The following is a 25,274-nucleotide window of genomic DNA, read 5'->3' as shown; positions in this document are numbered from 1 at the left end:
TTCGTTTTTTAGTATGAAGCATAACTACCAGTAAATGTTTGACAAACCAACTCTTGGGGTAGGTGGGGGAGCCCTGATTTGCTACCAATGGTTTAATAATGGGCCAGCAAAAATCCTGAGGGTTTTTCAATTATCTGTCGTGAGTCTGAGCGAGCAAGATCCAGCTCATCCCTGGTGGGTATTTGACCACTGGGCAGGTGAGAGGAAGATTCTGTGAGAATGGAAAACAAGCACGATAGGATACTGGGAGGTGGGAAATGCAGGAAGTAGGCCAGAGGTTATAAACGCTGGCCATTGTGCACTTTTACCCCAGGTCCCTTTGGATTAGTTAATAAAGAGGACTGGGTGGGGGGCTGATGAAGCATGAGTAACGCTGGCCTTCCTTTTGACCCCTGAGCTCACCTGACTCCAGTTGCCCACTGTCCAGTCCGATGGACACAAGACGTCTCTGTTGCAGGATGTGAGGGTCTTGGGCTTCAGCAGGTGCTGGCAGTCTTGAGCCGGGAGAGCCTGCTGCTCATCAGAGCCCACGGTCTGGATGCACAGCACTGTTCGCTTCTTCTCTCCATGGGGCCCACATGTCGCCGAACATGCTTCCCACTCCCCTGCCCACCACCTGCAGACACACATGGACATGTCAGAGAAGACCACCCGGAGGAGACACACATTCAGTTCAGCCACTGGCAAGAAACTGGGAGTAGACGCTCTGATTACAGAACTGGGAGGTCCCTGAAGATGCTCCAGCCCAGCAGACTGGGCTCTCTGTGGACAGGGCCACAGCTAGCTTGTTCAATCACAGCTCTGGAAGCCAGCAGACTACTTGGCATAAGTAGATGCTAAGTAATGATGTCTGTAAATGGAAAAAAGGAAAAAAACAAATCCCTCTCTTTTCAGTCAAGAAAACTGAGGTCCAGTTTTCTGTTGTGCAACCTCAGGAAAGTTTAGGCCTTACTCTCCACATCTGTTAAATGGATGTAACGACACTGACTTTAGATGAGTGATGTGAATGCAACGAAACAGCAGTTTATGTACAGTGCATAGTACAGAGCCTGACATAATACAAACTCAGTCATTTGTAATTATTGTTCTTTGGACTTCTGCTTTTGACTAAAAGAATCCAATCAGAATCTAAGTCTCCTGGCTCTTAATTGAATGTTTTTCTATTTCAGTGTGAAGCAGGTACTTAAACACTTACTAATTTTCAATTATTTAGGAGATGATCAATCAGGGGCATGGCCTTCATTGACACCCCTCCCCCATCTCCTTCAGTCTACCTGTTAACATTCTCACTGGTCCCTTTAATAAGAAAGGAGTAGAAAAACAAGAAACTTATGAAATAATTTCGTTTTTTGCCAGCTGTTCTTGATAAGTGGAAACTGTTGGCTAAATTAATATTCTGGATTCTCCATGGAAACATGAAGATGTGTGCTCTTCCTCTAACTGTTATCATGGAAGATGGGCTCAAGATTCTGGGATGCGGGCCCAGTGGTTTCACAGAAGTTGCTTTAGAAAGCGGCAAGGAGCCCTCTTTGGAGCCCCCTCTTTTCTTCCTTCCCCATCATTGTGCAAATCTTCCTCAACACAAAATACAGAACAGGTGTCTTGACCCAGTGTGGTTTGGGTCCACCGTTGCTGTAGACATATGGTCTGCTTATTCATCCCTCTATGCAGGAATGAAATGGAATATTTGTTTTTCATGGGAAAACAGTACAGCATGTGAATTCCTTCATTCCTAATTTTAAGGAAAACTTCTGACCTTGAGACAGTATTGAATTTTGAAGAAGATTAAGCTTTGTACTATTACTTATGTTTACAAAATATTGGATTTATTTAGGTAGAACTTCTTTGATTCTCATACTTTTAAAAGTTAAAAATATTAGAAGAAAGCTCTTCCTCAAGTCCGTTATATTCTTCAGTTAATAAGTAAGATTACTTATTTATTCTTTGGTGTTTAACATCTGGCCATCTGGTGTGGATAAAGAGCTAATACTGGAACCACATGATATGACCCCAAATAAATGCCCACTCTATTATTCTAATTACTCTGTCCTACCTCTGACATTTCTAAGGGAGGCCAGACACACTATCGAATAGATCAAATGCCATTCTGGAAGGGCCTTAATGTGAGCTGACTGAAAGTCTAATTTATCTAGTTACTTGCTACAAGGCTTTCTGCTATGTCACTGCAAGGTGATAACAGACTTCCTTGTTTCTCTTTCTGAAATTTCCTCCACAGTCTCCTGGGGACATCTTGCATATGTTTGTCCCTAGTTTAAAGTGAAACCCATCCTCTTTATTTCCCTGCAAACGTTTTCCAGGCCCAGGACTCAGGAGCTATTGCCAAATTGTTCTCTGTTGTCCATCTCATTGTTTTCAGTGTCTGTCATAACCACACCTCTTCTAGGAGATTTATAACAGAAGACTGTTTACATGCTCTGAGTGACTGGTGAGAAGGACAATATAACACGCAAAGAACTCAGCAGGACAAAAGGCCAAGCGCACCCATTTATTCACCCCCAATAAGACGACCTTTCTGGTTTCATCAACAAAGAATCAACAACAACTTAATATGACTTTTTCCATTTTTGCCACTGATTTTTCTCTTGCCAAAAAGTCCATGACACCTGTCAAACCTAACGTACAATTGGATAATTGATCATGCATTGTCTTGGATTGTTTGCTAGTCCCTATAATTAGTCAATCTTATCATTCCAGTTACTTTGTAAAAGTCCTAAGGACTGGGGCTCTATCAGTGATTCTCACTGTACCATCACCTGGAGAGCTTTAAAAAAAGTTATCAGTGTTCAGGCCCCATTGCTATATTGGATGGCCAGAATCTCTTGGGCACAGGGCCAAGGTATCAGTGTTTTTTAAGAGTTCTTCAATGACTTTCATATGAAGTCAGGATTAGAAACCACTGGTATTATGATACCAAATAAATGGATTTGACTGTTTATCTTTAAATTTCCTACCCCCAAAAATGGACACTGTGGTTTTAGTATGAATTATGTATAATACAGAAGTGTGTGTGTGTGTGTGTGTGTGTGTGTGTGTGTGTGTCGAGACCCTCATAGAACCTGTAGCTGCCCTGGAAAAGTTTACTATAGTTTGGAATCAAGTACGAAGATCTGTATCTTCAACCCACACCCATGCCAGTGCTTGCTCAGGAAGCTCTGACTACCAATAAACCAATAAGTTACAAAAATTAACTCTAACCCTCATTACTCAGAAAACTGAAAGTCCTAATCTGAATTTGTTAAACTCTTGCTTAGAATAGTAATTTCCTTAAAAATATCAATTTTTATAATTACTATCCTTGTACTAATCTCTTCCCTAATAGCATTTACGTACATCCCCAAATCCAATTCAGTTGGCATTCCACATTCCAACGTAACAATCGTTATTACAATATAGGCACTATTGCTTCCTTGATCTTTATACACAGTGTATCCACATTCTCACCGTATCCTGTTCATTCCACCTCTTTTTCTCTAGCTTTCTTGTTGTCTCCCATGCACACCATGCTCATTCCTCTCCCACCTCTCATGGATTTTTCCCAGTCTCAGTGACCCCATTCCTTTCATTTAGATTGGTGGTTCTCAACCAATGGAGATTCCCACAGCCACCTCCCCAGGGGACATTTGGGAATGTCTGAAGACATTTTTGGTTGTCACAAATAAGGGTGGAGGTGTGCTCTTGGCATCTAGTGGGCAGAGAACAGGGATGCTGCAAAATATCCTACAATGCACAGGACACCCCCCACGGCAAAGAATTATCCAGCCCAGAGTGGCTCTAGTGCTGAGGCTGAGAAACCTGGATTTAAATCATGAGCCATTCTTTTGGCATTGAAACCTACATGCAGTTGCCAGGGTGGAAAGAGTTTATGGAGTTGGAGTTTATGGAGCATTTGGATGTGCTGGGCACCATCACAGCTGTAGGCTAGCAGAGATTTACTTTGCTGTAAACCAAAGTTCAGAGAGAGGTCCATATAAAGAAGAGACTCAAATGACCTCTTTCTGGAGTCAGATACACTTTCAATTCCAAAGAATTTCTTTCTTGACAGGCTATTCCATCCTGGAGTGTGCTGCACAAGACTTTCATTCTGAAAGCCAATGACCATATAACACATATTTCTTTATATATATATATTTTTTTTTAATTTTTAAATTTTAATTTTTTGGCTACGTTGGGTCTTTGCTGCTGTGTGTGGGCTTTCTCTAGTTGCAGTGAGTGGGGGCTACTCTTTGCTGCAGTGTGTGGGCTTCTCATTGCCGTAGCTTCTCTTATTGCAGAGCCTGGGCTCTAAGCATGCAGGTTTCAGTAGCTGCAGCACGCGGGCTTGGTAGTTGTGGCACGCGGACCCCACTAGTTGTGGTGCGTGGGCTCTAGGGCGTGCAGGCTTCAGTAGCTGTGGCGCATGGGCTCAGTAGTTGTGGCTCACGGGCTTAGTTGCTCCGCGGCATGTGGGATATTTCTGGACCAGGGATCGAACCCGTGTCCCCTGCATTGGCAGGCAGATTCTTAACCACTGCACCACCAGGGAAGTTCCCAACACATATTTCTTATGTTTAGATTACCAGAAGCTTTTATTAAATCTTTAAAATCTGTCTTAAATACACATTTGGGAAAGAACACAGAATGTTCAAATTGGATGTAGAGACAAATTATTACTTAAGGACAATAAACCAGAAATAAAAGATTAAATCTTACACATGAAATCATTTTAGGAGGGGGAAATGCAGCTCTGAATGATGGGTATGAACTTTTCAGATAGCATGAAAATTACGTGATAGAGGAAGATATTGCAACTTGAAATTCATATCCAAGGAAACTACTGGACTAAGCTTTCAAAGACAAATAATATTAACACAGCCATCGACATTTATTATTTATTCTTTAAAAAAGCAAATTAACTTAATTTCCTTTCTTTAATCCCCTTGTGAGTTTGCAGGCATGATTTAGCTTTGAAGTTAGAACTTTCTGCTTGTTTATAACATTTTCATTGTGTTTTAATGTGTGAGAAATATTGTAAATTTGGGGAATCTGATTTTACCAAAAGCTGTTCATCCTGAGATCCTGGGCAGCAACATGGTGTACTAGCACCAGCATAGAATTCTCAGTAGACCAATCTAGGTTCAAATCTAGACTCTACCACTTATTGTTAAGTGACTTGGGAAAATTTTTGTGAAGACTTTAGTGTCCTCATCTGTACAATGACATAAAAGTATCTACCAATCAGGATTGCTAACATGAATAAATTGTTTGGTAATATGGAAAGGGCTTGAAACGGAATGGGTTCTCAATCCAGAAATCACGCTCCTTGGTATTTACCCAAAGGAGCTGAAAACTTTTTGTTCACACAAAAACCTGCATATGGATATTTACAGTCGCTTTACTCATAATTGCCAAAGCTTGGAAGCAACCAAAATGTCCTTCAGAAAGTGAATGGATATTCCGTCCAGACAATGGAATATTATTCACACTAAAAAGCAATGAGCTATCAAGCCATCAAAAGACACGGCGAAACCTTAAGTGCATATTACTCAGAAGACAACTTGAAAGGTTATGTACTGTATGATTCCCACTATATGGCATTCTGGAAAAGGCAAAGCTATGGAGACAGTAAAAAGATCAGTGGTTACCAAAGGAGGGAAGTAGAGATGAATAGGCAAAGCACAGAGGATTTTTAGGTAGTGAAAATACTCTGTATGATAACATAATGATGGGTACATGTCGTTATATATTTGTCAAAACCCATAGAATGTACACCACCAAGAGTGAGAACCCTATGGTAAACTATAGACTCTGGGTAATTATGATATGTCAATGTAGGTTCATCAATACAAAAGTAAATAAATAAAGCAAAAGAAAAAAGTAAAAATAGTGGGTTCTTAAAAATTGTTAGTTACCTCTCTACCACCCGGGAATACTAACCACCCTCTACCCCCTAACTTTATCATGAATCTTTTGGGAAGCTGAAATGCAATCATAAATAAGAAGGACTTCTGTAAATTAACCATTATGTTGGAATATTTCATGGCATATTCTATTTAGCTTATCACATGCCACTTCAGAATGCATTTTCAGAAATTGTTCCTGTTATGTGCTGTATTTACTTAACATTTTCAGGAGTCAAATATCTCTAACCAAGTTAGAGAGCCTTATCTATTTCAAAAGAAATGAACTGCGTAAGAGAAGCACCATAGGTGAATTTGCCAGTTGTTATTCTGATAAAGATTTAGTCCAGATGCATTAAATAAACAAATACAGATTCAGGGAAAAGAATACATATACAATACTAGGACAAATAAATAGTAAAAATGAAATTTCAATAAAATTAGCTAGCTGGGGTCAAGTACAGGTACCATAAATTTTAAACATAAATGTATGTATGTATGCATGTAATTTTGTGTGTGTGTGGTGTGTGTATCACCTTCAGTGTAAAAAAAAAAAAAAACGAGGGCATACATTTTACTTTCCAGTTTAAAAATCCACTACTGGGGGACTTCCCTGGTGGCCCAGTGGTTGAGAATCCACCTGTCAATGCAGGGGACATGGGTTCAATCCCTGGTCCAGGAAGATCCCACATGCTGCGGAGCAACTAAGCCCGTGTGCCACAACTACTAATTCTGTGCTCTGAAGCCCGTGAGCCACAACTACTGAGCCCACATGCCACGACTATGAAGACCGCGTGCCTAGAGCCCGTGCTCCGCAACAAGGGAAGCCACTGCAACGAGAAGCCCACGCACTGCAACAAAGAGTAGCCCATGCACAGCAATGAAGACCCAACACAGCCAAAAATAAAAATATAATAATAAAAATAAATTAATTATAAAATTTAAAAAAAAAAACACCACCACTATTGGGATCATTAATATCCCTCTCTGAAGGGTGTGCCTTTAGCCTGAGGTCTGAACTGTGTAAATTCAGGCTTGATCTGCTAATTTGTTGATCTTGAAGTATGACAAGCTGGAGCCCACGCATTAATCATGTACAGAAACTCAAGAAACTCGGAACTTGAGAAATAGATACCAGACAGAGAGAAATCAAAACAAAAAATGCTACCAAACAATAAGGATTTAAAAAGACTTGTCAAATTGCATATGCTTTGCTCTTCTTCTTCCGTAAGTATAATCTTCAAATTGTTTAGAGGGAATCGGAGGAAATTATGTTTCCAACACAACAGCAGAAACTGGAAATAGGATGGATTGTTTTCCTCCCTTGAAGTATAGTGGTGTAGAATGGCAGAAGCAGCAGCTGCAAAAATGATCACCAGCTCACCAAGAAAACCTGGGCACCGGATGTCACATTTGTGCTGATTGGGACACTGCAGTGACTGCCTGGTAACCTGGTTCCAGGTATTTGCGGCCATCAGCACTTCCATTCTAACTGCCGGGGCTTCATTACTGATTTTGTGGGAAGGGGTTGTGTAATTGGTCCATTCCAAAATTTTGCTCTGAATCAACAAACTGCATCCATGCACTCAGCTTAGGAAACCTTCCAGGAAAACAAAAACCCAAAGTATTGTTTACCTTGTTCTAACAATGCCGCTCTTAGAACTGAGAGATAAAGAGATGTGAGGTAACCACAAAGCCCCAGGGAGGACAGGGACCATAGACAGCAAGGAGGGAAGGCGTTAGGAAGGCATCCAGGTGCCTGCCTGCTGGTCCCAGCCCTGACAGCAACAGCTCCATCTTGCTGGTATACGTGTATCTCACATAGCCCTCCTGGCTGTTAGCTTCCTTAGGAAGTGACATATTTGTGTTACTTCAGAAAATCCTTTGCCACATGCTCTGAGGAAACCCTAGTCACATGGTTTTCCAAGTTTTGGTACTTCTGTGACTTGGTGGAAGGATTGCCTCTGCTCTCCCCCTGCTTTTACATTATGCTTACATTAATTAGTATGCTGCCTGTGTTAGTTTCCTAGGGCTGCTATAACAAATCATCACCAACCTGGTGGCTGAAAACAACAGAAATCTAGTTTCTTATAGTTCTGGAGGCCAGACTTGCGGGATGAAGTCAAGGTTTTGGCAGGGCTGTACTCCCTTCGAAGGCTCTAGGGAAGATCCCTTCCTTGTCTCTTCAATCTCTGTTGGCCGCCAGCACTCCCTGGCTTGTGGCCCATCACTGCAATCTTTAGGCCACAGTGTCTTCAAATCCTTCTGCTCCAACTTCGTATTGTTTCTCATGTGTGTGTGTGTGTGTGTGTGTGTGTGTGTGTGTGTGTGTGAGAGAGAGAGAGAGAGAGAGAGAGAGAGAGAGAGAGAGAGAGAGAGAGGAAGTTCCCTCTGACTCTCCTCTAAGGACACTGTGATGGAATTTAGGGCCCAAGTGGGTAATCCAGAATAATCTCATTTCAAGACCCTTTAACTTAATCACACCTGCAAAGACCCTTTTTCTAAATAAGGTAGCACTTGCAGGTTCTAGGGACCAGGATGTGGATATCTTGGGGGTTAGTTTTTAGCCACCATATGACTACACTCAGGGCCAACTTCAAGTCCCCAGAGCTCAGCCTGTATCACTTAAGAATTCCTCTATCAAGGCTCCTCCTCTGTGTCTACCAGGCTTCAGCCTCCGCTCATCTCCTGTCTGCCAGCCTCTTGATTCTTGCCCCAGTATCTGTCTCCTTCTAGCGCTGGTTGTATCTTTTTTTTTTTTTAAATAAATTTATTTATTTATGGCTGCATTGGGTCTTCATTGTTGTGCGTGGGCTTTCTCCAGTTGCAGCGAACGGGGGCTACTCTTCGTTGCAGTGCATGGGCTTCTCATTGTGGTGGATTCTCTTGTTGCGGAGCATGGGCTCTAGGCACATGGGCTTCAGTAGTTGTGGCGCACGGGCTTAGTTGCTCCGCGGCATGGGGGATCTTCCCAGGCCAGGGCTCGAACCTGTGTACCCTGCATTGGCAGGTGGCTTCTTAACCACTGAGCCACCAGGGAAGTCCCTAGCACTGGTTGTATCTTATTATAGAGTCACCTTAACTAGAAAGTTCTGTAATTAGAGTGCAGTGGTATGTAAAGATAACCACCCTGTGGCAACTGAATTCTGAAAATAGTGAAGCCAAGATTTTAGCTACAGGTGAATAAGAAAATGTCAGATACCAACTGATGTCTCTTCTAAAATAGAGAGCTGCTACAATCTTCAATCCACAATATTCTCTGACCATGTTGCTTTTCCTTTTTTTTTTTTTTTTTTTTTTTCTTGCGTTATGCGGGCCTCTCACTGTCGTGGCCTCTCCCATTTGCGGAGCACAGGCTCCGGACGCGCAGGCTCAGCGGCCATGGCTCACGGGCCCAGCCGCTCCGCGGCATGTGGGATCCTCCCGAAACGGGGCACGAACCCGCGTCTCCTGCATCGGCAGGCGGACTCTCAAGCACTGCGCCACCAGGGAAGCCCTGACCATGTTGCTTTTATGGACACGGCTAATATCCCCAGCTATACCTTGGCCCCAGCAGGTGAGTGCCCGCATCAAAATCTTCTGGTGCCCACCACCCCTAGCAGAGTGCTTGCTTTTCCTCAGACAGATTGAGAAAGGAGTAAGGTGCATGCCTCTTTGAGGAGTCTGCTGTACGTCGACCTGCTGCAGGCTTAGAGCTAGTTAGCCTTGAGTATTAGGAGCTCTGCCTGGAACCAGGTACCCAGACACATGTCTCTTATTATTATTATTATTTTTTGTGGTACACGGGCCTCTGACTGGTGGCCTCTCCCGCTGTGGAGCACAGGCTCCGGTCGCGCAGGCTCACCGGCCATGGCTCACGGGCCCAGCCACTCCGCAGCATGTGGGATCTTCCCAGACCGGAGCACGAACCCATGTCCCCTGCATTGGCGGGCGGACTCTCAACCACTGTGCCACCAGGGAAGCCCCATATCTCTTATTATATCACAATATCACAGTGCTCAATATGGTTATTATCACTGTCGTATCTCTCATGGAAAATAATGAATGCTTAACAAATATTTGCTGGTAATATTAAGGCCCAGGCAGACTAAGTAAAATAATAAAAATGAGAACCTGAACCCCAGGGATAAAATTAGCTTCAAGAAATAAACAGCTGTGGTTTTAAAAAGGTAGCCACTCACCAGGGAGGGTGGCTTTGAAAGTGAGGTGAGAATCCCAGGCGTGTATGTACTGGTAGTCAGCTAGTGAGGGCAAAAGGAAGTGACTGACGACAGTCGTTAACCCTGAGGGAGAATAAGTATGCTGGAAGCCCATAAGCTCTGCGGCTGGTAGGCTATTGATCAGATAAAGCTAGTGGTAAGAAACGTTCCTCTTTCCTGGCTCGTTCTTCCCTAAGAAGGATTTATAGAAACTGTGATTACATACAAAACCTAGAGGGGCCAAATCCTGTGCTCAAGTCCCTAGTTCTTCCCAGCAAGAGAGTTACAGGGAAGAGCAGCAGCGAGGTGAGGGGACAGCAGCACCTCTGTCCTGCCTCAGTGGAGGTGGGGTCCAGCTCTGGACCTCACAGCCCTCTTTGTACCTGGAAGAAACCACAGAACTGGATAGAGAATCAACCTGACTCTGAGATGAGAACTCCCTGGCCTCTGGGACCTCGCTGTTCGAGCCTATAAGAGACTGACACTGTTTGACTTAACTGACTTGTCTAGACTCTTCTTTTTGACCTAGTTCTCTGGCATTTATCCCATTCTTCTAGCTCTTCTTAGAATTCAGCCTGTCACTTGGTAGATTGATTATACCAACTGGCTCCCTCCTGTTAAACTAAACTCTTCTTAATATGTCTTCATGGGACTGGAATGAATGCCTGATGGAATGTGCAACCAAACTACATCCCTGTTTAAGGACAAGAGAGAATGAAGACACTCCCCAGAATTAATTCTTTCTTTCCTTTCCTCTCTCTTTCCTTTCTCTCTCTCTCTCTCTCTTTCTTCCTCTTCCCCAGCTAACATCCCAGCTACCTTCTAGAATCTTGAAACAATACGATCAGGAGCAAGTGAATACCTGTATAACAGTGGTTCTCAACCAAGGGTGATTGTGCCCCCAGGAGGCATTTAGCAAAAAATGTTTGGAGACATTTATGGTTCTCACAACCTGGGTGGGGAAGATGGAATGCTACAAACATCTAAATAGACACAGGCCAGGGATGTTGCTAAACATTCTGCAATGCACAGGACAGCCCCCTACAACAAAGAATTATCCAGCCCCAAATGCAGCAGTGCTGAGGTGGACAAAGCCTGGTCTGTAAGTCCACTCTTCCAGACAGTGACCTGAAGGTGTCAGCATGTTATCTAGAAGATTCTGTTGGTTGGTAAGTGCTCTTGGAAAAGCCAAGCCCAATTAGCTAAAGAATTTTTGGATGATTTACATACCATTCTCTTCAACAGCACTTTGGGACTTAGGTCTTACCAAATTATTAAACGCAGATCACACAAGCTTTGTAAGAATTACTGCTCTCTGGGGAGAAAATGTCCCCTTCACAGCTTGTCACAGGTTCCAACAGCATAGCCACAGAAACCTGTGACGGCTTTCCTGTATTTATTCTAATAACAAAGCCACACAGCCCTCTTGCAGCACCGAGCCCTGGATTACTGTTGCACCAGCCACCACTGCAGGCAGACACACGGATCTCCAGCTGTTCCCGACACTTACCTGGGTGGACAATCCTTTTCATGGCACTTCTTCTGTCTCCCATTGGGTTGTGTTTCTGGGTCACAGAAGGTAGCTTTCACCATCCCGTGACCCTTCTTCACGCAATGGGCAGTCTGGCGGCGTATACCTGGGGGTCGGGCAGAACGGTTCACATATATTAAATCCCGAGCCTACATTCTCAGCGTTAGGTGAGGCCCCTGGTCATGCCTATAGCTGATGGGAAGGTTGTCCATAAAGTATTTGGTTTTAAAGTAGGGTTGAGGAATGGGGACCTCTTATTCTCTCTACTCATGCTGCAGGAGGCAATGGGTGGAAAAGATCTTGCTTAGGCAGGACCACAGATAATATAGGCAGATTAATATATAGTCTAATATAAAGATTACGATCTAGCTGTGGAGACAAGACTAACACACATAGGCCAAAAAAAAAAACCAGAAAAAAACAAGGTGAGATTTATATAGTGAAAGCAGATATCATCACCAGTTGTTATAACATAATCATACGTTACTATTTTAATGAAGGAATGGAGGAGTTGGGAGCTTTATATTAGTTGGAGTTTATGAACTCTGAAAGACAGGAATAAAATTCAAAATAATGTTGTGAAGTTTGAGAGGTGATGTTTTTTAAAGTAGAGGGTTTTGATAGCAGGGATTGATAATACTGCTGCTTTCTGAAATCGGGTTGGTAAGTAAGTAAGTAAGAGAAGCACACGGGAATGGCCAGGTCCACAGGCAAACAAAGCACATGTGTGGGCTGGATTTGACTTTGGATATATAACAATAGTTAACACATGTGGTGCTTGCCTTGCCCAGGGCACTATTCAAAATTGTGTATGTGTATGTGTGTGTGTGACTACCTATATATGTCCCAGACAAATATATATACATATATTATATAGTGAAAGCAGATATCATCACCAGTTGTTATAACATAATCATACGTTACTATTTTAATGAAGGAATGGAGGAGTTGGGAGCTTTATATTAGTTGGAGTTTATGAACTCTGAAAGACAGGAATAAAATTCAAAATAATGTTGTGAAGTTTGAGAGGTGATGTTTTTTAAAGTAGAGGGTTTTGATAGCAGGGATTGATAATACTGCTGCTTTCTGAAATCGGGTTGGTAAGTAAGTAAGTAAGAGAAGCACACGGGAATGGCCAGGTCCACAGGCAAACAAAGCACATGTGTGGGCTGGATTTGACTTTGGATATATAACAATAGTTAACACATGTGGTGCTTGCCTTGCCCAGGGCACTATTCAAAATTGTGTATGTGTATGTGTGTGTGTGACTACCTATATATGTCCCAGACAAATATATATACATATATGTGTGTGTGTGTGTGTGTGTGTGTGTGTGCGTGTGTGTAATGTAGTACCTATTATCCACCATGATATACAATGACTGAAACCTCACAACAACTCAATGAAGTCAACACTATCATTACTGCTATTAGATGAGGAAACGGAGGCACAATGAAGTCACATAGGTTGAGAAGGGAGAAGAAAGGACCAGTGGCTTTGCTAGCAGCTAGGACATCATTAGCAAGAGAACGCAGAGGAGTGGCCAGAACCTCACGGACTAGGAGGTAAAGGGCAGTGGAAAAGAGAGTAATCAGCTCTCCCGAGAGGGCTAATGCTTCTTTCCATGTGAAATGTGCAAGGCTGGGTGAGAAGACTGAAGACGGAGGCCCCGGGGATGGAGCCATCAGTCTGCACGGAGCAGGGCGCCCTGAGTTCTCCGTGCATCCAGGCCTCGAGTAGGCTCACTGGTGAAGCCCAGAATTGGAAAGGCCACGAGTGCACCAATAAGCTAGTCACCTCCTCACTTTAGCGCCCATGACCTGGAGGGGCTTCCCCGCAACCACAAGGCTGGTGGGACCCGAACTGGGGCGGCTCCCCTACCACCTACTGCCTCACACTCCCTCACGCGGATTCCTCCAGTATCCCGGGCTGGCTGCATACTCAGGTGCCAGACACTGCATCTCACCATTTAAAAATGTCAGAGGGAGTTGCAGAACAGTAAGTGAAGCCTTTAAAATAAATCAACAATATTTTACTGTTAAATTAATGCTATTTTATTCTTGTAAAGAGATAGGTAACCTTTCAACCACTCAGGCTTTCTCAACTGATAGACTACGTGTTCTTTTTCTTTTGTCATATAAATAAAGCACTACAAACAGCTGGAAGCAACATTATGAAAGAAACTTTCATGGCACAATGAGTGAGTCATTGTCTGGAAAGACATGAACACCTACAGAGAAGTCTTAGACAATATGAGTGGAGTGGAGACCAAAATGGTTGAAGCCAGAAAAGCTGACATGTATCTGCCATCATAAAAGAGAAAAAAGAAAAAGCTTAGCTCTTAGAAGTTTCATTAAAACTTTGGGTAGTCTGGCAAATGCTTGATGTCAGAAATAAAAGGCAACTGTCAGGTGACTCTCAGAGGTTGGAAACATCCCCCAAAAGCCTTGTTTCTGCGCATGGATAGCAAAGATAAGCATGCTCAGGGCTTGACTCCAGAAGTAGTAGGAGGGCACAGAACATTATAAAAAGTCTCTGCCAGGAAGTTAATAACATTTCATGGGTCAATCTGCTGGACCAGCAGCCAGATGAACAGACGGACGGGCCAGGAAGATACTGCCAAGTGCATGGAGGAAAATTAATAACAATGCGTCAGGGTTTTTCTGTTGGGATTAACGGTCGTGGTGACCACTAATCTTCTATTCTTCTAGCTCTTGAGTTCTCACTTGACAGATACAAAGCTAAGCCCAAACCCTCCAATGAGGGGCTCCAGCTCAGAAGATTGATTTCTCCCTTGTTATAGGAACACAATAGGAAGCCAGGTGCTTCTGCCTCTACTTTGATGCTTGTGGGTTCATTCGGTAAAATTTAATCTATAATTTCATTCCTTATCAAATTCTGGTTAAATAAATAAAATAAATAAAATCCAAGGGTCCTGGGTTCTAGTGTCTACTTTTCCTTCTACCCATCACCTGGCTAACTGCAGGAAAATGAGAATAATGACATTCAGACTGTTTAAGGGCAGGATGCTGAGCTAGTTGATTTCTGGGAGTATCTTCCACATTTAAAAATCTATAATCCATGAAGGGAAGATAAAGTTTAATCATTGAAAACACTGGCTAATAAGAGGATTCTGGTAAATGTAATTTTACCATTAACTTGGAAAATAGTTTGTTGCAACTGTTGTCGGAAAATTTCAAAATTATTAGTTCATATTGCCTTAGTAAATGTGAATATGACAAGCTGTATTTTCCAAAGATGGCTGCAACAGTAATCTCTCATCTGGCATGTTTTTCTACAACATGACCATGTTATTACTCCATCACGACACGGAGTCTAGTTACCCTGGCCTGGGACTGAATGCAGAAATGAAGTTGTGTGAATTCAGAGGCTAGGTCATAAAAGACCATGCAGCTTCTACCCGATTCTTTTGGATCTGTCACTCTCAGGAGCCTCCGCTGCCATGGGGTAAGAAGCCTACACCCTTGGAGAGGCCAGGTGTAGGTGCTCCAGTTGACAGTCCCCAGTGTGCCATCCAGCCCAGGTGCCAGTCATCTGAGCACAGAAGGCTACAGATGACTCCAGCTCCCAGGAATCTGAGTCATTCTTAGCCATCTAGGTCTTCCTAGGTGAGGTGCCAAACACTGTGAAGCTAAGACACACCATCTCCATTGTATCCTGTCTAAATTTCTGACCAGGAGCATAGTAAAATGATGGTTGTTTTACTATACTAAATTTAGGTTGATATGTTATATAGCAGTAGTAAGTGGAACAGTACTCAATAAATACTAGCTTTCTTGCTTTCTCAAGACAAGACCCAGAGCTACCATCCAGCTTGGCTTGCTAGGATACTAACCACTACTGATTTTATTGACTTTTCATTTCATCCTCTCCTGAGTTACACTTTTTCTGTTTCCACCCAAGATCCCTTCTGCAGCTGCTCAGAACCCTGGGAAGCTGATGCTATAGATTGCTGTGGCTTCCAGTTGGATTCGGGGAATGGAGGTACTGTCTCTTAGGATAACTGCTCCTTCTTTTACTTCTTCAGGCCTAGGATGGTAGCCTTGTTCCCCCAATCCTCTACTATTAATGGACAGAGGTAATGAATCATCTTTCTTGGTTTCCCTAAGTCCGACCCACACCTTTGAAAGTAGTCAAGGTATTCCGTTTGGGTGTGCAGGGCACCCTGACTGATAATGTCTCCTTTGTAGTAAAAAAAAATCAAACCATCAATCTTGAGTGACATAGTCATTAATTAACTCTGTAAACCAACTGCTGGAATAACAGAATCTTTCTTTGACATAGGATATTGTAATACCTCTTGTGGAGGGGGTTAGAATGAGGTCATCCTATTAAGAGCAGTGATCATGATGTAACACTGCAAATGCAGAAAGTAGAAGAGCTTAAGGTTGAATCTGTATGACCTTGAAATTTCCCTGGAATTCGAAAAAGACAAATGATATTGGCTTTTAATCTGGCTTTGCCTTTGGCCCCTTTCTCTTACACACTGAACACAGCCCCCAAAGAAATTCTAGTTAATTAAGGATGCCAATCAATATATTGGCCCAGAACTAAGTTAGCTGCTTATCTAGAAGTATTTACTTGAAAAGGGCATTAAGTGGAAATCAGTCACATTCTAAAATATATGACAATCAAATTCAAAATGTTATTTATAGAGGATTCTAAGTTGCTTTCTCCACATAGCAATGAGAGTGTCACCATGCACCTATAAATATTTGGTAAATCTTATTAGACACTAGCAGTGAGAGATCAGGTAAGACCTTATACTTTTTAAGAATTATCTTCAGGAATTAGTCACCAATGCCTAAGAATTTAATCAACCATGGCTGTGTAGTGAAGCCACCATTAAAATACAAAAGGAGGGGTTTCAGAGAGCTTCCAAGTTGGTGAAGCAGAATGCGTCCACGTGCCACCATGCTGGGCTCCAAACCCCAAGAGGATTGAAGTTTCTTTGTTCTCGACATAATGCTATGAATCTCTTCATCCGGCTATTGGTACCTTTGTTTAAAATCCTCGGTAATAAACCACTCATCTGCCGCATGGCTAACAGGGTCTTGGTGCTCTGGCCGAGAGTCAGGCCTGTGCCTCTGAGGTGGGAGAGCCAAGTTCAGGACACTGGTCCACCAGAGACCTCCCAGCTCCACATAGTATCAAATGGCAAAAGCTCTCCCAGAGATCTCCATCTCAGTGCTAAGACCTAGCTCCACTCAACAACAAGCAAGCTACAGTGCTAGACACCCTATGCCAAACAACTAGCAATATAGGAATACAACCCCACCAATTAGCAGAGAGGTTGCCTAAAATCATAATATGGTCACAGACACCCTAAAACACACCACCAGATGCGGTCCTGCCCACAAGAAAGACAAGATCCAGTCTCACCCACCAGAACACAGGCACTAGTCCCCTCCACTGGGAAGCCTACACAACCCACTGAACCAACCTTTGCCACTGGGGGCAGACACCAAAAACAATGGGAAGCACGAACATGCAGAATGTGAAAAGGAGACCCCAAACACAGTAACTTAGGCAAAATGAGAAGACAGAGAAACACACAGCAGATGAAGGAGCAAGGTAAAAACCCACCAGACCAAACAAATGAGGAAGAAATAGGCAGACTACCTGAAAAAGAATTCAGAATAATGATAGTAAAGATGATCCAAAATCTTGGAAATAGAATGGAGAAAATACAAGAAATGTTTAACAAGGACCCAGAAAAACTAAAGAGCAAACAAACAATGATGAACAACACAATAATGAAATTAAAAATTCTCTAGAAGGAATCAAGAGCAGAATAACTGAAGCAGAAGAACAGATAAATGACCTGGAATATAAAATAGTGGAAATAACTATTACAGAGCAGAATAAAGAAAAAAGAGTGAAAAGAATTGAGGACAGTCTTTGAGGCCTGGGGGACAATATTAAACGCAAAAATATTCGAATTACAGGGGTCTCAGAAGAAGAAGAGAAAAATAAAGGGACTGAGAAAATATTTGAAGATATCATAGTTAAAAACTTCCCTAATATGGAAAAGAAAATAGTAAATCAAGTCCAGGAAGTGCAGAGAGTCCAAGGATGAATCCAAGGAGAAACATGCCAAGACACATATTAATCAAACTATCAAAAATTAAATACAAAGAAAAAAAATTAAAATTAGCAAGGGAAAAACAACAAATAACATACAAGGGAATCCCCATAAGGTTAACATCTTATCTTTTAGCAGAAACTCTGCAAGCCAGAAGGGACTGGCAAGACATATTTAAAGTGATGAAAAGGAAAAACGTACAACCAAGACTACTCTACCCAGCAGGATCTCATTCAGATCTGACAGAGAAATTGAAACCTTTACAGACAAGCAAAAGCTAAGAGAATTCAGCAAAACCAGCTTTATGACAAATGCTCAAGGAACTTCTCTAGGCAGGAAACACAATGAAGGAAAAGACCTACATAACAAACACAAAACAATTAAGAAAAGGGTAATAGGAACATACATATCGATAATTACCTAAATGTAAATGGATTAAATGCTCCCACCAAAAGACATAGACTGGCTGAATGGATACAAAAACACGACCCATATATATACTGTCTACAAGAGACCCACTTCAGACCTAGGGACACATACAGACTGAAAGTGAGGGGATGGAAGAAAATATTCCATGCAATTGGAAATCAAAAGAAAGCTGGAGTAGCAATTCTCATATCAGACACAACAGACTTTAAAATAAAGACTATTACAAGAGACAAAGAAGGACACTACATAATGATCAAGGGATCAATTCAAGAAGAAAATATAACAATTGTAATTATTTATGTACCCAGCATAGGAGCACCTGAATACATAAGACAAACATTAACAGCTATAAAAGGGGAAATTGACAGTAACACATTCATAGTAGGGGAATTTAACACCCCACTTTGACCAATGGACAGATCATCCAAAATGAAAATAAATAAGGAAACACAAGCTTTAAATGATACGTTAAATAAGATGGACATAATTGATATTTATAGGACATTCCACCCCAAAACAAAAGAATACACATTTTCCTCAAGTGCTCATGGAATATTCTCCAGGATAGATCATATCTTGGGTCACAAATCAATCCTTGGTAAATTTAAGAAAACTGAAATGTATCAGGTATCTTTTCTGACCACAATGCTATGAGACTAGATATCAATTACAGGAAAAAATCTGTAAAAAATACAAACACATGGAGGCTAAACAACACATTACTTAATAACCAAGTGATCACTGAAGAAATCAAGAGGAAAACAAAAAATACCTAGAAACAAATGGCAATGAAAACATGAAGACCCAAAACCTATGGGATGCAGCAAAAGCAGTCCTAAGAGGGAAGTTTATAGCAATACAATCCTACCTCAAGAAATAAGAAACATCTAAAATAAACAACCTAACCTTACACCTAGAGCAATTAGAGAAAGAAGAACAAAAAAACCCCGAAGTTACCAGAAGGAAAGAAATCATAAAGATCAGATCAGAAATAAATGAAAAAGAAATGAAGGAAACAATAGCAAAGACCAATAAAACTAAAAGCTGGTCCTTTGAGAAGATAAACAAAATTGATAAAACATTAGCCAGACTCATTAAGAAAAAAAGGCAGAAGACTCAAATCAATAGAAATGAAAAAGGAGAAGTAACAACTGACACTGCAGAAATACAAAGGATCATGAGGGATTACTACAAGCAACTCTATGCCAATAAAATGGACAACCTAGAAGAAATGGAAAAATTGTTAGAAAAGCACAACTTTCCAAGACTGAACCAGGAAGATATAGAAAATATAAAAAGACCAATCACAAGCACTGAAATTGAGACTGTGATTAAAAATCTTCCAACAAACAAAAGCCCAGGACCAGATGGCTTCACAGGCGAATTCTATCAAACATTTAGAGAAGAGCTAACACCCATTCTTCTCAAACTCTTCCAAACTATAGCAGAGGGAGGAACACTCCCAAACTCATTCTACGAGGCCACCATCACCCTGATACCAAAACCAGACAAAGATGTCAGAAGAAAGAAAACTAAAGGCCAACATCACTGATGAACATAAATGCAAAAATCCTCAACAAAATACTAGCAAACAGAATCCAACAGCACATTAAAACGATCATACACCATGATCAAGTGGGGTTTATCCCAGGAATGCAAGGATTCTTCAATATATGCAAATAAATCAATGTGATAAACAATATTAACAAATTGAAGGAGAAAAACCATATGATCAACTCAATAGATGCAGAAAAAGCTTTCAACAAAATTCAACACCGATTTATGCTAAATACCCTCCAGAAAGTAGGCATAGAGGGAACTTACCTCAACACAATAAAGGCTATATACGACAAACCCACAGCCAACATCGTTCTCAATGGTGAAAAAATGAAACTATTTCCTCTAAGATCAGGAACAAGACAAGGTTGTCTACTCTCACCACTGTTATTCAACATAGCTTTGGAAGTTTTAGCCACAGCAGTCAGAGAAGAAAAAGAAATAAAAGGAATCCAAATTGGAAAAGAAGTAAAGCTGTCACTGTTTGCAGATGACATGATACTATACATAGAGAATCCTGGATTCCCTGGTGGCACTGTAGTTAAGAGTCCGCCTGCCGATGCAGGGGACGCGGGTTCATGCCCCGGTCCGGGAAGATCCCACATGCCGTGGATCGGCTGGGCCCATGAGCCATGGCCACTGAGCCTGCGCGTCCGGAGCCTGTGCTCTGTAACGGGAGAAGTCACAGCAGTGAGAGGCCGGCATACCGCAAAAAAAAAAAAAAAGAATCCTAAAGATGCTACCCGAAAACTACTAGAGCTAATCAATGAATTTAGTAAAGTAGCAGGAGACAAAAATTAATTCACAGAAATCTCTTGCATTCCTATACACTACTGATGAAAAATCTGAAAGAGAAATTAAGGAAACACTCTCATTTACCATTGTAACAAAAAGAATGAAATACCTAGGAATAAACCTACCTAAGGAGACAAAAGATCTGTATGCAGAAAACTATTAGACACTGATGAAAGAAATTAAAGATGATACAAACAGATGGAGAGATATACCATGTTATTGGATTGGAAGATTCAACATTGTGAAAATGACTATACTACCCAAAGCAATCTACAGAGTCAATGCAATCCCTATCAAACGACCAATGGCATTTTTCAGAGAACGAGAACAAAAAATTTCACAATTTATATGGAGACACAAAAGACCCCGAATAGCAAAGCAATCTTGAGAAAGAAAAACTGAGCTGCAGAAATCAGTCTCCCGGACTTCAGACTATACTACAAAGCTGCAGTAATGAAGATAGTAGGGTACTGGCCCAAAAACAGAAATATAGATCAATGGAACAGGATAGGAAGCCCAGAGATAAACCCACGCATATACGGTCACCTTATTTTTTATAAAGGAGGCAAGAATATACAATGGAGAAAAGACAGCCTCTTCAATAAATGGTGTTGTGAAAACTGGACAGCTACATGTAAAAGAATGAAATTAGAGCACTCCCTAACACCATACACAAAAATAAACTCCAAATGGATTAAAGACCTAAATGAAGGCCAGACACTATAAAACTCTTAGAGGAAAACATAGGAAGAACACTCTTTGACATAAATCACAGCAAGTTCCTTTTTGACTCACCTCCTAGAGAAATGGAAATAAAAACAAAAATAAACAAATGGGACCTAATGAAACTTCAAAGCTTTTGCACAGCAAAGGAAACCATAAACAAGACGAAAAGACAGCCCTCTGAATGGGAGGAAATATTTGCAAATGTAGCAACTGACAAAGGATTAATCTCCAAAATTTACAAGCAGCTCATGCAGCTCAATATCAAGAAAATAAACAACCCAATCCAAAAATGGGCAGAAGACCTAAATAGACATTTCTCCAAAGAAGATATACAGATTGCTGACAAACACATTAAAGGATGCTCAACATCACTAATTATTAGAGAAATGCAAGTCAAAACTACAATGAGGTACCACCTCACACCAGTCAGAATGGCCATCATCAGAAAATCTACAAACAATAAATGCTGGAGAGGGTGTGGAGAAAAGGGAACCCTCTTGCACTGTTGGTGGGAATGTAAACTGATACAGCCACTATGGAGAACAGTATGGAGGTTCCTTAACAAACTACAAATAGAACCACCATATGACCCAGCAATCCCACTACTGGGCATATACCCTGAGAAAACCGTAATTCAAAAAGAGTCATGTACCACAATGTTCACTGCCACTCTATTTACAATAGCCAGGACATGGAAGCAACCTAAGTGTCCATCGACAGATGAATGGATAAAGAAGATGTGGCACATATACATAATGGAATATTACTCAGCCATAAAAAGAAATGAAATTGAGTTATTTGTAGTGAGGTGGATGGACCTAGAGACTGTCATACAGAGTGAAGTAAGTCAGAAAGAGAAAAATAAATATTGTATGCTAACACATATATATGGAATCTAAAAAAAAATTGGTTCTAGGGGCATGACAGGAATAAAGACGCAGACATAGAGAATGAACCTAGGGGCACGACAGGAATAAAGATGCAGATGTAGAGAATGGACTTGAGGAGACAGGGAGGGGGAAGGGTAATTTGGGATGAAGTGAGAGAGTGGCATGGAGTTATATATACTACCAAATGTAAAATAGATAGCTAGTGGGAAGCAGCCGCATAGCACAGGGAGATCAACTCGGTGCTTTGTGACCCCCTAGAGCGGTGGGATAGGGAGGGAGGGAGGGAGACACAAGAGGGAAGAGATATGGGGATATATGTATATGTATAGTTGATCCAATTTGTTATAAAGCAGAGAGTAAGACACCATTGTAAAGCAATTATACTCCAATAATGATGTTAAAAAAAAGAATTATCTTCATATACCCCTGAACCTGATCATCTCAAGTGGAAATTATACCTTGATATAAGAACAAGTAAAGTTTCTTATGTCCAAAACCAAAATGAAATAAAACAGTGACATAGCTCATCATATTCTCAATCCAATACTGAGATTGTAAAATAAAGGGAGCCTGTTATATGGTTAATTTAGTTCATATAAGATTTTTCTGGCTCAAAAATTCAAGTTAGGAAGGGTATATAGAAAGCAAGTAAAGACAAATTATTGTAACCACCTATGGCAGAAAATGCAATATTTCCTACTATATCAAAATTTAAGATCAAAGGTACTCAAGCACTGAATATTTAATCACATCACCTGAAAGAGATTCAAAGTACTGTATACCTGGTTTTTAAAATACTGACAAATACCAAGATCTCTTTTTATAACCACTTGAGTACAAGTTAAGCAGTATAAGTTAAATTTTACACTAGGACATAATCTATAATTCTCCTCAAATTGGATGTAACATTGATTTTAATAATGCGAGATGATAAAAATTCTATGACTCAATAGAGGGCACTGCCACAATTCCCTTACAATATACAGAAATAACATGTAACTTCACAGAAGATGGGAAGAGCAGGAACTGTATAACCATATATCTCGTTGACAAGTCCATCCTAAGTCTACCAACTTTCTATTTCAGTTCCCACTAAATATTTACTTTGTATTTTCTGGCTCTTTGACCCCCTTTATCTCTGATTTCCTTGATCAATGAGGTCAGATCTATCCTTCATAATGAAGGCTCAGTCAAGAAGAACTTGAGTCCCATCACTGCAAGAGCTCAAACACATTGATTCTCTTATCCATTGCTGAAACCCATACGTCTCACAACATTGGTAAGACTCAAAGCCAATAGTTTTTTCCTCCCTGAAATCCCAATGAACTGATTACATACATTGACTGTCATGGTCAGAAAGAAATTATATAAGAAATACGTAAGAAATGCTCAAACAGGAGCATTGCTGGTGCTTGAAGAATGCTTAATGGAACAAGGTAGGAACCATTTTCAAAATTTACCATCATCAAGAAGTATTCTTTCCTGCTTATAACTCCTCTTCTGCAGCCACTGTGTACAAATCAGGCAAAGCACACACTTAAAGAAAATCAGAGGCCTGCAACATCTCACAAAACTCACAGGGTTAACAAGAAAAGCAAACATTCAGCATTTTGCAGGGTACATTGAGCAAAGCAAGCCTTCACAGAAACCAACTGAGAAATGCCCAGCAAGTGCACTATTAGGGAACAAAACTAAGGCCCTGGAAACAGGGCAGGGACTAATCTCTGCTGGCTGCATGTGATAAAAATGGGATGGGATGGGACCAGTAGAATAAGAGAATATTAGATTAGCCACCTTGGAAAGAATTCCGGTTAAAGGTTCCACATGTAAGGAACTTGGAAGTTGCCACTCTGTTGTAATGACAAGTAAAAAGCTGAACAGACTGAAAAATCAACAATGCTTATTGGATATGAGAGAGGAAAGGGCACAGGGCAAACTGCTGCTCCCAAGACTGGAGAGACAAATGAGTGAATAGAGGGAGTCAGAACTTCCCAACTTTCCAGAGTAGAGACTCATAAGCTGACTACCACAGGAACCTGAATTTCGGCAACTTAATATCAGATACCAAACCGTGGATCCAGGATACCCCAAAACAGCAAGTATAATAAATGCCCCCCCAATACCCCAAAAAACTACACCTAGGCATATCACTTTCAAATTACAGAAAATCAAAGACAAAGTCCTGAAAAAAGCCAGAGGGATAAACACCTTACCTACTGAGGCACAAAGAAAGAACTGCATGTGACTTCTCAGAACTCACACAAGCAAGAAGAGAGCAGAGTGAAATATTTAAAGTGTTGAGAGAAAAACACCCACCAACTTAGAATTCCACACCCTGGTGAAATTACCATTCAAAAGTGAAGGAGAAATAATTTCTCAGACAAACAAAAACTGAAGGAATTAGTTGCCAATAGACCTGCAGGAAAGAAATGTTAAAAGGAATTCTTTAGAAAAAAGGAAAAATGTTAAAAAGCAGAAACTTGGATCTATATAAAGAAAAGAAAAACGCTAAAGAAGCAATAAATGAAGGTTAGATAAAAGCTTTCCTTTTTCCTATTCTGAGTTGATCTAACAGAAAACAGTTTGCTCAAAATAATAATACCAATAATGTATTCAATTATTTTGATTATGATGCTTATGTATATATGATATATATGTATATGTGCTTAGGTACACATATAGAAATGAAATGAATCACAAAAATGATACAAGGGACGAGAGGCAGAAAGCAGGATTATTTTGTTATTATAAGGTACTGATACTGCCTATAATTTTGTTATTATAAAGTACTCGTAACACTGAAGTGGTACAGTGTTACCTGAAAGTGGATTTGGTTATAGCTGTAAACATATATTGCAAACGCTAGGGCAATCACTAAAAAAATGCAGATTACCTACTCTGGGCTAAGAGTTCCATTAGTTCATTAGTGAAGCACAACCGGAAGGTTGTCAGGTCTCCACTGTGTATTACTCATAGTTTATTTTATATATTTATGCATATGGTAAACTATATAATACTCATTCCATAGCATATGTTTAAATGCATCTCAATAAATCCTACTATTTTTATGAAGTCCTACATATTAAAAAAATCCTCCAGGGCTTCCCTGGTGGCGCAGTGGTTGGGAGTCCGCCTGCCGATTCA

General features: G+C 40.9%; 1 protein-coding gene across 1 annotated transcript in view; it reads right to left on the bottom strand.

The window, feature by feature from the left end:
* Window positions 1-25,274, bottom strand: part of ADAMTS12 (ADAM metallopeptidase with thrombospondin type 1 motif 12) — a 409,046-nt gene that overhangs the window by 80,694 nt on the left and 303,078 nt on the right. Inside the window, exons 17-18 of the mRNA XM_007466839.1 lie at window positions 11,607-11,733; window positions 403-616 (exon numbers count right to left, since the gene is read on the bottom strand). Coding sequence (XP_007466901.1) covers window positions 403-616; window positions 11,607-11,733 — 341 coding nt within the window. The remainder of the gene's footprint in view (window positions 1-402; window positions 617-11,606; window positions 11,734-25,274) is intronic.

Source organism: Lipotes vexillifer, unplaced genomic scaffold, assembly GCF_000442215.2.
Source record: "Lipotes vexillifer unplaced genomic scaffold, Lipotes_vexillifer_v1.1 scaffold647, whole genome shotgun sequence".
Lineage (NCBI taxonomy): Eukaryota > Metazoa > Chordata > Mammalia > Artiodactyla > Lipotidae > Lipotes > Lipotes vexillifer.
Note: the sequence above shows the minus strand (reverse complement) of the source record. Positions and strands in the feature narration are given on the sequence as shown.